The following is a 14101-nucleotide window of genomic DNA, read 5'->3' as shown; positions in this document are numbered from 1 at the left end:
GCGGTACGCGGGCCTCTCACTGTTGTGGCCTCTCCCGTTGCGGAGCACAGGCTCCGGACGCGCAGGCTCAGCGGCCATGGCTTATGGGCCCAGCCGCTCCGCGGCATGTGGGATCCTCTCGGACTGGGGCACGAACTCGTGTCCTCTGCATCGGCGGGCAGACTCTCAACCACTGCACCACCAGGGAAGCCCCCCCGATGTTATTTTTAAAGATAATAATTTCATAGCAGTTGCCCCAACACTTCTCTTGTCTCTCAGAATCTGTGCAGGGTCATTAAAGGAGCCCTAATGTGTGTTGCAGGAGTGTGGCGCTGACTGTGCCAAGTTCCAGAAGAGTGAGCTGGAGTATAAGTTTAATCGGAAAGCCTTGGAGAGGCCGTATACTTCGAAGCATTCCTGGGGGAAGACGTACGGGGAGCACAAACGCCACCTGGAATTCAGCCACGCCCAGTACAAGGAGCTGCAGAAATATGCCGAGGAGGTTGGCATCTTCTTCACTGCCTCCGGCATGGATGAGGTGAGCCCTCTGCCACGCTGCTATTTGTCATTTTAGCAGACCTAGGGGACATCAGGTAGCCCTGTGGCTTTGGCTTAGAGCCAGCTCCAGCCCTTGCTCACTTTAGACTTTTTTGTGCTTTCTGGACCTAGAGTTTCCCATAGCATTAACAAGATAAATGCCCAACTAAACAGGAGGCCAGGGGGATCAGAGGGCCAGTGATGCAGGGAACCATAGTTTTCAAAGCAGGCTGTCTCTGGGAGTAGGGGCCAGCCACCCTGGAACCCCAGAGTCCCTCAAGCCTGTGGAAGATGCCACACTGGGCCAGTTTTCTCCCAGTGGAAAGTGGCCTGGACTCAGGAAACCTTAGTTCTGACAGGAGTCCTCCCCTTGCTGAGTGGCCGTGGCTTATCTGGGTGAGGTGGCATTGCATGATTCAGAAGGCAGTAGCACACAGGATGGCCATGCTGACATACTGGACGAGTCCAGCTGGTGCCAGGTCTTGGGTCCCATCTGCTCTGTAACCTGCCTCAAGACTCCTTTACATGCTCTTTTTTCAAAAAATTTTTATAATTATAAAAATTATACAATGTTATACAATGTCACAGAAAGTTTAGAAAACAGGAAAAAGGGAGAAAAACTGACCCATAATCTCTATATGGCAGCTCTTTTTTTTTTTTTTTAATCAGTTAATTAATTAATTTATTTTTGGCTGTGTTGGGTCTTTGTTGCTGCAGGCGGGCTTTCTCTAGTTGCGGCAAGCGGGGGCTACTCTTGTTGCGGCGCGCAGGCTTCACATTGCGGTGGCTTCTCTTGTTGCGGAGCACTGGCTCTAGGCACGCAGGCTTCAGTAGTTGTGGCACACAGGCTCAGTAGTTGTGGCTCGCGGGCTCTAGAGCGCAGGCTCAGTAGTTGTGGCGCACGGGCTTAGTTGCTCCGTGGCATGTGGGATCTTCCCGGACCAGGGCTGTAACCCGTGTCCCCTGCATTGGCAGGCAGTTTCTTAACCACTGTGCCACCAGGGAAGTCCCTGGCAGCTCTCTTTATATATTTCCTCCTGAAGTTGTTTTATGTGCATATTTTATTTCCTAGTTGTTATATTTGTGAATGTTGAGTTCCGTGCATGCTTTTCCCAGTTAACATTATCTACAGCTTTTACCCATATCTTGTTTTTTTTTCTCAGCTTTATTGAGATATAATTGACATGTAGCTCTCCATATCTTGTGCTGAAAGTTATTAATGATGGTGTAGTATTTCTTTTGAGGATTTATAATGTATGTAACCATTTCTTTATGTTTGAACATGAGGTTATGTTTTTACTTTCAGTTTTTTGTGCTTATAAATAATGCTGAGATGACCATCTTCTTTTCTGTGGTTTGAATTGTTTCCTTAGGATAGCTTTGCAGTAATGGATCATTAGATGAAACAACATTTTAAAGGCTCTTGAAACACTTAGGATTCTTTTAGTCAACTAGAATATTTGAAGGGAGCCCAGTTCCTTCGCTAGGCCTCTGACCTTTTGTGTCACTATTCCAACCCTAAGATATGTCTGTAAATTGAGTCGAAAGAAACATAACTCTAGCCTAAACCATTGGTAGTTTAAAAAAGGGGGGGAAGCAGAGAACCTAGGTGTCTGTGAAACTTGACAAGTCCAGGCTTCAGTTCCGTAGCCCGCTTACAGTAATATATCTTATCCCTACTATGCCCCATTTTGCAGATGAAGAAATGGAGACTCAGAGGGGCCAGGAAGTTTGTACAGTGTCACACAGCTGGGAAATGGGTCTTGAGGGCAGATCTGACGCCTAGTGCAGTGTGCTTTCTGCAGTCCCTCAGCTGCCACCTGGCCGTCCGTTCGGGTGTGTGTGGCTTCCCAAAGCTCAGGAGAGCCTTTGGGCTTCCCCCCTGCTCTTCACCACTCTCGATGTTGGTGGCTGGAGAGTCTTTGGGCCCAAGAGATGCCCTGGGGAAAAGGGGACATATTTTTAGGAAAACCTATCTAAAGTGGTTACTGGGCATTTTTCTGATCCCATCTTAAATAGTACCTCCTCAGGAAATTCTTCCTGTGCCCCTGCTTGGTTCAGGCCCGTCCTTCTGTTGTGTTCTCTTGGTTTTCTTTTTTTTTTAATTAATTAATTAATTTATTTATTTATTTTTGGCTGCATTGGGTCTTCGTTGCTGCGTGCGGGCTTTCTCTAGTTGCGGTGAGCAGGGGCTACTCTTCGTTCTCATTGTGGTGGCTTCTCTTGTTGCAGAGCACGGGCTCTAGGCGCACGGGCTTCAGTAGTTGTGGCTCGCAGACTCCAGAGTACAGGCTCAGTAGTTGGGGCACACGGGCTTAGTTGCTCCGCGGCATGTGGGATCTTCCCGGACCAGGGCTCGAACCTATGTCCCCTGCATTGACTGGCAGACTCCGAACCACTGCACCACCAGGGAAGTCCTGTCTCCCGATTTTCTTTACTTCTGTAATTACCGCTAACTATTGTTCCTTTCCACCAGGCTGTTAACACCAAAGCATCCCCAGTGCCTGGTACGTAGTAGGTGCTCGGGAGATGTTTGTTGAGTGAATAAGTAAATAAGTGAGCCAAACAAAAGAGAGGGTTGATGGTTTTTGTCAGATCCTTAAAGGATCTGTAAATCAAAAATGTTAGACAAAAAAGATTGTGGGCTTTGGGCTCTGAAAGACTTGGGTGTTTTTTCTGGTCTTGCTATTAACTAGCTGAGTGATTAAAAGTAAGAATCTTCAACGTTTCTTGAGTGTTTATGATCTGCCCGGTTCTGTGCTAGGTATTTTAAATGTATCAGCTCATTTACTCCTCTTAACAACCCCTTGAGATAGGACAGTTATTATTCCCACTTTACAGATGAGGATGCTAGAGCACGGAGCGGGTTAGCTGTCAGTAGCTGTTGATCAGCAGAGGCTGATTCCAACCTAGGCAACTCCAGAGCCTGCCCTCCTGACCATACTCTTCTTGCATCTCTCAGGCCTGTTTCCTCATAGGTAAAGGGCAAGGGGGTGGATTAAAAATACCCAGAAGTCGACTTCCCTGGTGGCGCAGCGGTTAAGAATCCGCCTGCCCATGCAGGGGACACGGGTTTGAGCCTTGGTCCGGGAAGATCCCACATGCCGCGGAGCAACTAAGCCCATGCGCCACAACTACTGAGCCTGAGCTCTAGAGCTCGCGAGCCACAACTACCGAGCCTGCATGCCACAACTACTGAAGCCCACGTGCCTAGAGCCCGTGCTCCGCAACAAGAGAAGCCACCACACTGAGAAGCCCACGCACCGCAACGAAGCGTAGCCCCAGTTCACCACAACTAGAGAAAGCCCGCGTGCACCAACGAAGACCCAATGCAGCCAAAAATAAATAAATAAATTTATTTTTAAAATAAATAAATAAAAGTAAAAATACCCACGAGGTAGGCTTGACCTGAGGAGCATGGACACCCTCATGAACCCAGGTCCTGGCACAGTGTTGACCCATAGTCCATGCTTAGGAAATAGCTTGATAGGAAGGTCATGCCCAAGAAATGACAGTTTTCATTCCGTGCTTGTTTCACGTACTGTGGGTTCAGAACCTTTGGGGATTGCTCTTTGGTAACTGCCTGTGGGGCTCATTCACTCAGGGACAGCTAAATCTTAGTCCTTGGAGAGGGCTGGTTTGGGTTCAAGAAACTGATTGTTCTTGGGTCAAATGTGAATAGACTTAAAATTCCTGGGTGAAACTTTTGATCTGACCAACTTGGTAACAAGTCAGTAATGAGGCAGATTCGTTTTTTTGTTTTTAATTTTTGGCCACACCTCTCGGCATGCGGGATCTTAGTTCCCCAACCAGGGATCAAACCCGTGCCCCCTGAAGTGGAAGCACAGAGTCTTAACCACTGGACTACCAGGGAAGTCCCTGGAGGTTCATTTTGAGGCAGATTAGTTTTTGCAGGGCCCATAAACAGGCTCTGGAGAGAATTTCCAAGGAAGTGTACAGATGTATTTTGGATCCCTAGTACTGTCTTTGGACTAAGCATTCAGGCATACCTCGAAGATATTGTGGGTTCAATTCCAGACCACCGCAATAAAGTGAATATATCAATAGAGCAAGTCAAATGAATTTTTTGGTTTCCCAGTGTTTAATTAACAGCTTTATTGACATACTATACAGTTCAATCAATTAAATTGCACAGTTCAGTGGTTTTTAGTATATTCACAGAGTTGTGCGACCATCACCACAATCAATTTAGAACATTTTTATCACCCCAAGAGGAAGAACTATACCCATTAGCAGTCATTGCTCAATTCCCTCAATTCTCCCAACCCTAGGCAACCTCTAATCTCCTGTCTATCTCTATAGTTTTGCCTCTTTTGGACATTGCATGTAAATAGAATCAGATAATATGTGGTCCTTTGTGTCTGGCTTCTTTCACATGGCAACATTTTTTCAAGGTTCATCTATGTGATAGCATGTGTCAGTATTTCATTCCTTTTTGTTGCTGAATACCATTCAATTTTATGGCTAGACTACTTTTTATTTATCCACATCTCAGTTGATGGACATTTGGATTGTTTCCACTTTTTGGCTAGTATGAATAGTATGAGCAATGCTGTCACAAACATCCATGTACATGTTTTATATGAACGTATTTTCATTCTCTTGGGTGTATATACAGTAACTCATGTTTAATTTTTTTCGAGAAACTGTCAGACTGTTTTTCAAAGTGGCTGCACCATTTTACATTCTCACCAGCAATGTATGAGGGTTCCAATTTCTCTACATCCTAACCAACATTTGTTATTACATGTCTTTCTGATTCTAGACATCCTAGTGAGTGTGAAGTGGTATCTTATTGTGGTTTTGACTTGCATTTATCTGATGGCTAATGATGTTGAGCATCTTTTCATATGCATATTGGCCATTTGTGTGTCTTCTTTGGAGGAATATCTATTCAGATCCTTTGCCAGTTTTTAAATTGGGTTATTTATCTTTACATATTCCTGATACAAGTCCCTAATCAGAAACATGATTTGCAAAAAATTTTCCCATTCTGTGGGGTATCTTTTCACTTCTTGATGGTGTCCTTTGAAGCATGAACATCTTTAATTTTGATGATGTCCAATTTTTTAGTTTTTTCTTTTATGCTTGTCTATTCTTGTAATTTAAACATTTCTCAGTTTTAAACCACGATGTGATATCACTGCACAACTATCAGTATGGCTAAAGGCTAAAATAAAAAGTGATGGGACTTCCCTGGTGGCGCAATGGACAGGAGTCCGCCTGCTAATGCAGGGGACACGGATTCGATCTCTGGTCCGGGGAGATCCCACATGCCGTGGAACAACTAAGCCCGCACGCCACAACTACTGAAGCCCACGTGCACCTAGAGCCAGTGCTCTACAGCAAGAGAAGCCACCGCAAGGAGAAGCCAGAGCACCGCAACCAAGAGTAGCCCCCGCTCGCCACAACTAGAGAAAGCCTGCGCGCAGCAACGAAGACCCAACGTAGCCAAAAATAAATAAAATTAAATCTTAAAAATAAAAAGTGATGATAACACCAAATTGTGGCAAGGATGCAGAGAAAATGGACCTCTTGTGCATTGCTGGTGGGAATGTAGAACGGTACATTCTAGAAAATTCTTTCCTTTTTTAAAAACAACTTTATCAAGATATAATTCACATACTGTACGATTCACCCACTTGACATGTACTGGTAGTTTCTTATAAAACTAGACATGTGCTCATCATGTGACCCACCATTTGTCATTTGGTAATTTATTCCCAAAGAAATGAAAACCTATGTTCACCCAAAAATCTGTATATGAGTGTCCATAGCAACTTTATTTGTAGTAGCCCCAAACTAGAACCCAAACTTTCTTTAGGGGATGAATCATTAAATAAACTGTAGCGTATCCACACCACGGAATACTACTCAGCAATAAAAGGAGTAAAAACTGATGGCTGCCACAGCTTGGATGGATCTCAGGGATACTGTGCTGAGTGAAAAAGCTTCTCTCAGAAGGTTGCATACCGTACGGCTCTGCTTATTTAACATGCTCGGAATAACAGAATTATAGAGCTGGAGAGCAGATTAGTGGTCGTCAGGAGTTAGGGAGGGGAGGGCTTGGAGGTTGATGTGGCTATAGAGGGGTAACATGACGGGAGCCTTGTAGTGGTGGCATAACTCCGTATCGGACTGTGGTGGTGGTCCGCGTGAGTCTGGGCACGTGGTAAAATTGCAGAGAATTAGATACGAGCACACTCAGATGGGTACATTTGAAAATGGTGAAATCTGAATGAGATCGGTGGCCTCTATCAACCTTACCCTCCCAGTTGTGATATTACACTGTAGTTTTGCAAGATGTTACCACTGGGGGGAACTGTAAAGTGTACATAGGTTCTTTCTGTATTATTTCTTACAGCTACATGTGAAGCTATTAATTATCTCAAAATAAAAAGTTTAAAATCTAAAAAAAAATCCTTGGTTTAAAAAATTTTTTTGTTGTTGTTGTTGCATTGGGTCTTCGTTGCTGCACGTGGGCTTCTCATTGCATGGCTTCTCTTGTTGCAGAGCACGGGCTTTAGGTGCACAGGCTTCAGTAGTTGTGGCTCGCGGGTCTAGAGCGCAGGCTCAGTAGTTGTGGCGCACGGGCTCAGTTGCTTCACAGCATGTGGGATCTTCCCGGACCAGGGCTCGAACCTGTGTCCCCTGCGTTGGCAGGCGGGTTCTTAACCACTGTGCCACCAGGAAAGTCCCTTAACATATTTTAATTCAGTAAATATGAATAGGTAGAACCTGCATAAACAGAAACTCAGTAGAGTTCTCAGCACTAAGAGTGCTCTCTAGCGCAGACTCTGGCTGGATGGGCCCGTGGTTAAGTGTACAGACTCTGGGGTCACATTTTGAGTTTGAATATGGTTTTGCCTGTCATGCCTGCTGAGTCCAGGTGGAGGTTATTTACCTTCTTTGTGCTTCAGTTTCTTCAGCTGAACCCATCTCGTAGGGTTGTTATGAGGATTAAATGTGATCACCCATGTAAAGCGCAGCACACAGCCAGCGCTTAGCGATGTTAGTTACGGTTCAGGAAACAGCCTGGGCTGAGGATCGGGACATCCGGGTCCTTGCCCTGCTCTGCTCTGAGTGTGAGCTTGGAAGAGTCCCTTCCCTGCTGTGGGCCTCCATTTCCTTTTGTGTGTGAACAAGCTGCTATCCAAAGGCTCTCCCTGCTCTGTTGTCCTGAGCCAGCATAGAATCAGAGATAGTGTCACTAAGGTGACTTGGATTTGGGATGAGAACTTTCCTGTCCAGTACACGTTTCCAGGCACCGGAGCTCCCGGTTGTGGACTCTGAAGGGGGTGCATCTCCTTGCATCTGCTCAGGAAGTCACTTCTTTAGGTCTTTCACTCCCCGGTGGCTTCGAGGTGGGAATCAGGAGCAGGTGGGAGAAGGAGAGGAACCTGGCTGGGTGTTGGTAGCTGGGGCTGACTCTCCGCAGGTACCCTCTTGGTTTCCCAGGAAGCACTTCTCTTTGGTGTATAAATGCGTGCTCTGCGGACACCCTCTGAGTTCAGGTCCTGGTACTAGCACTTGATCGGTGGGCTTGGGCTGGTCATGTAGCCTCTTTGAGCCACACGTGTCCCATCTGTAAAAACGGGGTAATCAAGATGCCCACCCCAGAGGCTGCAGTGAGGACCCAGTGAGGTGAGTCTAGGAGGTGCAAGATCTGCACCCACTGAATGACAGCTGTTCTGTTGCTCAGAACCCTTTTCTCTGCTTCACACTAACAGGGCAGGGAGGCTCCTCTCTCCTAAGAATGCTGTTTGTTCCCCACTAGTCTCCTGACTGACCTGGGCATAGGCAGTAAGGAGAAATGCATTCTTAAGAGCCTTTGCAAGAGTTAATTTTCTTTGCCGGCCAGGTCCCTTTGCCAAACCAGCAAGTCCTGTCTACCCGGCTGTTGGAGGTGGGTTGGTTCCTTGTTCTGTGTTTACCTGGCAAGTATCTCTGAGTATTTACCCACCCAAACTTCCTCATGGATAGTAGGCATTTATTGAGTGCCGATTTTCTCCACTCTGTGTGCTGTCCTAGGGCATTTTTTGTGTGCTGAGGAAAGGTTAAGGCATGGTGGAACGAACTTTGTGAAGACCAAGAAAACTGCCAGGGCACACGGTCAAAACTGCACGGAGGCATGTGGAACTTGACTGAAATGAGCAGTGTCTGGTCAAAATGGAGGGTTCTGTTGAGAAAGCAAATGGGAGCCGTGACATAGAGGTGGCCCCTGGAGACCCATTCCGGCAGAGCTGCCCTTCCCTCCCAGCGCCTGCCTCCACGGTGCCCTCTTTCCTCCACCACCTCTGCCACAGGGCACCCCCTGCCTACGTCGTGGTGCACTCTGACAGGGCCACCGGGCTGAGGGCAGGCCCAGCCTTTATGGCTCCGTGCTTCCCCCCTCATCATTTCCTCACCCTGGGCAGCTCTCCAGCACCCCCTGTTCTCCCCAGCTCATCACCATGGATCCAGAAACCAAGGGGAGTGGAAGCAGCTCTAGAAAAATCCCAGCTCCACTCCTGTCATTTCTGTTACCCCTTAGATCAGCGGGCCCCCAAATTTCTCATGGGACATGATGTGGAAAGGGGGTTCTGTGGGCACACGTTGTGGGAAGGGGGTTCCTCATTAATTCATTAATTTAGAATCAAAGCCCCTTCCCCAAATAAATAAGGGTTCTGAGTAGAGTAAGTGTGGGAAACACTGTAAAATAGCTAGACAATTGTATTTACTGGGACCCTCTAAGGGAGAGTCTAACAATGCAGCATTTTACCCAAACCAGTTTGCTAGTGGGACTGTTTTCTGTGTGTTTAACCCAGTTGGATGCCCAGGGAGGGTCATACTCAGTCGAGTTCCTTTCAGACAGACTCAGAAAGCCTTTATGATGTGTGGGGTGGGAGGGAGGAGAAGTTGTGAGACTGCCTGGCTGCATTGTACCCCTAGATGGAAGGAGGACAGACAGCAGCGTGGGCAGGGCTAGAGGAAGCCAGGGAGTCCACAGAGAGAAGGCAGCCACTGGCGCTGACCTAGACTGAGGGGCCCTGGGCACAGTAATATTGCCTCAGGATGGAAGGCTAGTATCTTCCAGATTACTACGGAAGTTGGCACCGTTTGCAGGGATTAATCCAAAATGGCAGTTTTCTTTTTTTAATGTTTAAAGAATGCTTTCTCTACTTATTTATTTTTAAAATTTTATTAATTTTTGGCTGCATTGGGTCTTTGTTGCTGTGCGCGAGCTTTCTCTAGTTGCAAGCAGGAGCTACTCTTTGCTGAGGTGTGCGGGCTTCTCATTGTGGTGGTTTCTCTTGTTGCGGAGCACGGGCTCTAGGTGCGTGGGCTTCAGTAGTTGTGGCATGCGAGCTCAGTAGTTGTGGCTCGCGAGCTCTAGAGCGCAGGCTCAGTAGTTGTGGCTCCTGGGCTTAGTTGCTCCGTGGCATGTGGGATCTTCCTGGACCAAGGATTGAGAAAATGGCAGTTTTCTAAATGGCCACTAGATGGGGCTGGCTTCCCAGGAGGGCTGCAAAACGAGATGCACCTTTCTCCTCCGGCAGGAATTTCCCCTTTTCCTCACTTGAAAATTGTAGAGCTCCATGCAGATTTTACAATCAGTGTAGGTAAGCTTTTAAAAAAATTTTTATTGGAGTGTAGTTGCTTTATAATATTGCGTTAGTTTCTACTGTACAGCAAAGTGAATCAGCTAGACATATACATATATCCCCTCTTTTTTGGATTTCCTTCTCATTTAGGTCACCACAGAGCACTGAGTAGAGTTCCCTGGGCTATACAGTAGTGTAGGTAAGCTTTTGCAAAGTGTGTTTTCTGCATTTGGCCCCTCCTTGCCCCTGCGCGCTCTGCACCTCTCCTGAGTGGGCTCATCCATCTCTTTATGCCCTTGGGGACTTTTTCATCATGAGCCATGCTCTCACAAATAGAGCATTTTACAGACGAAAACTTAGCATAGGGTTTTCCCTCTTAAAATAGAAAACACTCTTCATCTGCCAGATGGAGTGAGAAGGGTGGGAACATTAGACTTTGTTCAAGAAATATATTAAAAACAAATGGTTTTCAGTTCCACCTTAGGGCTGGTTAACAGTACGAGAGATACGTACACAGGAGAGAGTGACATAGAAAACTGTGGAAGGGAAGAGAGAGACGAGGAAGACATAAAGCAGAGTGGGGGAAGGCAGTGGTGGCTTAGCACCTTGGAGGGGAGTGGCGCCTGGGCCATCCTGAGAGGTGTCTCTTAGACCGAGGGGGTTGCCTTCTGCCTTTGAACTGTTCACTGGCTGGTTGGTCACTCTGTATGAATCACCAGCAGCTCTAACCCCTACATTATTAGAGGATTAACATATGAGGAAGGTGATTCTCTGAGTGAGACCAATGATTGGAGTACCTTGTCACCTGCTGGGAAGATGGAAGGGAGCTCAGGCAGTAGTGGGTTGATTTAAAGAACCTGCTGCAGAATTGCCTTCTCATATTGTTCCTTACCACCCCCGAGCCCTTTGGATTTTCATGCTGGTAACCTTGCTACTCGCTACTCAGAGTATGATTCACGGAGCAGTAACAGCAGTGTTACCCAGGAACTTACAAGAAATGCAGACTCTCAGGCCCCACTCTAGACCAACAGAATCAGAATTTGCATTTCATTTGGGCAAGATCCATGGCAGGTTCGTGTGCCCGTAATAAAGCGTGAGAAGCACTGACCTAGCTAATCAAGTCTTCCAAAGTTACTTCTGAGACTCAGCCAGCATTTTAATAGATGGAACTTAGATATTGGGAAACGTTCCAAGACATTGATTCGCCCTACTTCTGATTTTCAACTTCAGTTTAAAAAAAATAGTAATGAAAACAGTAATAGTAATGTAAAATTGTAATTTTACAGCAAATTGAGATTTTATTCTTAAAACTTGTGGTCCACTGATTCCTTCAGCAAGCATTTGCTGACATTTGCCAATTTCCTGAGTGTTATTGATGAATCCCAGGTAAGGATGGTGAAGGGCCCTAGAGAGGTAACCTCAAACAGTGACGTTGTGTCCAAAAAAGTGACTGAGGTTCGTTTGTTCTGTGGGCAGCATAGTTTGAGGTCTGAAAGGGCTTGGGTTTGATGGGCCCCACCAGCTGTGGATCAGTGTGTCAGGGCTAGGCCATCAAACGCTCCATTTTTGGCAAGGATTGAAATGGCCTCTCTTCTGGCTGTTTGGTCCTGAGGAAAGGATGAGGCCTTTGAGGGACTTTCACTTGCTCACTGCCTGCTTTGCTGGGTCAGGATTAGGTCATGACCCTTTTTCGTTTGTTTACTGGGGCTCCAGGCCCCTGGGGAAGGAAGGTCTGGCCAGGGTTCCGATTCTTTTCCAGTTGCTCATAGCCAGTGTGTGCCAGCACGCAATGTTTGTTGGACAAATGGATGGGTGGATATGAATGACGGAATGTTTGAATTTGAATGACATGACATAACAAATCTGTGTCTGCTTTCAAGTTGTTGAGAGAGTCCCTCTTGCTGGGCAAGAGGGGTTTTTCTCTTCGTATGTGGCTCCTCGCCTATCTTCAGGACAGTGCTTCTGAACAGTCGTGAAAAGGAGCTCCCTCTCGGATTTTTGTAGATGGCAGTTGAGTTTCTGCATGAACTGAATGTTCCATTTTTCAAAGTTGGATCTGGGGACACTAACAACTTCCCTTATCTGGAAAAGACAGCCAGAAAAGGTGAGTGTTTAATTTTTGTCATACATCTGAGTCCAGACCTTCATGTTTTCACCCCGCTAGTAATTTCACCCCGGAGTCTCCTGAAGACAGATTTTCCAGTCAGCCTATACTCCCACTTTTTCATGTGCTGACTTGCAAGGAAAGAAATGAAAAATAAGACAGTTTTTTAAAAGAATTTTTAAATTATTTTTAATTTCTAAGAAAATATTTATATAAAATTAAGGATATGACAGTATGTGTCAAACTTCTTAGAGGAAGCTCTGACTTTGAGAAGTATTCTGTAGGTATAATATCCAACCTCCACACATCACAGTTTGTGAAGTGGTTTTACAACATGAGTGATCTCATTTGATCCTCATGACAATCCTGGGACTGACGCAGGTCATATGATGATGCTGCTTTCTACTTACTTCACTGACGAGGCATCTGAGAACACACAGCTAGGACGTTGGCCGCCCCGGGCCTCACACTCTTGAGCCTGGGGCAGTGCTCACCCTACCACACCATGCAACCTCTTAATCCAATGAGATGCTCATCTCTCTCTAAAGAGTATGAAATTCCTCTTAATTGGGTTCACTTTGCTGAACAATAATGTTATGGGGGTGAGGGGAGTCTACGTTTCCCGTGGTTGAGAACAGGAACCCACCAGGCTCACCTCTGTTCCCCCACTGTGGCTGGCACAGTGCTTAAGAGATGTTTGCGGGGTTCAGTAGAATGATGAAACCCCTGCGTGTGCTTAAGGGAGAGTCAGAACCCCTAAAAAGAAAGTGATGATGGTGTTGGTGTTGGGTCCCTCAGGCCGCCCAATGGTCATCTCCAGTGGGATGCAGTCCATGGACACCATGAAGCAAGTCTATCAGATTGTGAAGCCCCTCAACCCCAACTTCTGCTTCCTCCAGTGCACCAGTGCGTACCCGCTCCAGCCCGAGGACGTCAACCTGTGTGTCATCTCGGTGAGCCCGAGGGAGGGCCCTTGTCTGACTGGGCCGTTTGCTGTGGGGAAGATGCAGCCCAAATTCTAACCAGTCTTGACATGCTTCGTAATTCGAACCTCCTTTGACGATCTTGCTGTTGCAGAATCAAATTAGAATCAACTATGCAGTTAAGGAGTCAGATACATTCTAAAGATTACAAATTACGTTTTCTTAAAACCAACCTTAATTTCTCTCATAAAATTTAAGGGGGAGTCTTCATAATTGTCCATATACATTTTCTTTACCTGTGTGTAATGGCCATCAGCGGTCCGTCTTCTGTGAATCGCTGGCTTTCTTAGTGAGTTGTGGGTTTGTGTTTGTAAAATATACATATGATTTACCATCTTAACCATTTTTTGGCGTCCAGTTCAGTGGCATTAAGTGCTTTCACACTGTTGTGCTACCATCGCCACCATCCATCTCCAGGACTTTTTCATCATCTCAGAGTCAAACTCTATACTCATTAAACACTAACTGCCCATTTCCCCTCCCCGAGCCCCTGGCAACAGTCATTCTATTTTGTCTCTATGAATTTGACTACTCTAGGTATCTCAAATAAATGGAACCGTACAGTACTTGTCCTTCTGTGTGTCTGCTTTCACTTAGCATAATGTCTTTAGGGTTCATGCATGTTGTAGCATGTGTTAGCATTTCATTCCTTTTTAAGGCTGAAAAATATTCCATTGTATATATGTACCACATTTTGTTTATCCAGTCATCCGTTGATGGACATTTGGCATGGTTCCACATTTTGGCTATTGTGAATAATGCTGATATGAACATTGGTGTACAAATACACCATTTTTCTCCATATTGACAAACAAAATACCCATTTTGTCTGTCAGTGGGGGAGGGGGAAATGGGCAGTTAGTGTTAATGAGTATAGAGTTTGACTCTGAGAT

The 14101-nt window shown here is 46.0% G+C and overlaps 1 protein-coding gene across 1 annotated transcript in view; it reads left to right on the top strand.

Moving 5' to 3' along the window:
- Nucleotides 1-14101, top strand: part of NANS (N-acetylneuraminate synthase) — a 29202-nt gene that overhangs the window by 11120 nt on the left and 3981 nt on the right. The window contains exons 2-4 of the mRNA XM_027105401.1: nt 302-517; nt 12126-12225; nt 13024-13178. Coding sequence (XP_026961202.1) covers nt 302-517; nt 12126-12225; nt 13024-13178 — 471 coding nt within the window. The remainder of the gene's footprint in view (nt 1-301; nt 518-12125; nt 12226-13023; nt 13179-14101) is intronic.

Source organism: Aethalodelphis obliquidens, unplaced genomic scaffold (assembly GCF_003676395.1).
Source record: "Aethalodelphis obliquidens isolate GAN/ISIS:26980383/991018 unplaced genomic scaffold, ASM367639v1 scaffold7, whole genome shotgun sequence".
Lineage (NCBI taxonomy): Eukaryota > Metazoa > Chordata > Mammalia > Artiodactyla > Delphinidae > Aethalodelphis > Aethalodelphis obliquidens.
The sequence above is the reverse complement of the archived record's forward strand: the minus strand, read 5'-3'. Positions and strand labels throughout refer to the sequence as shown.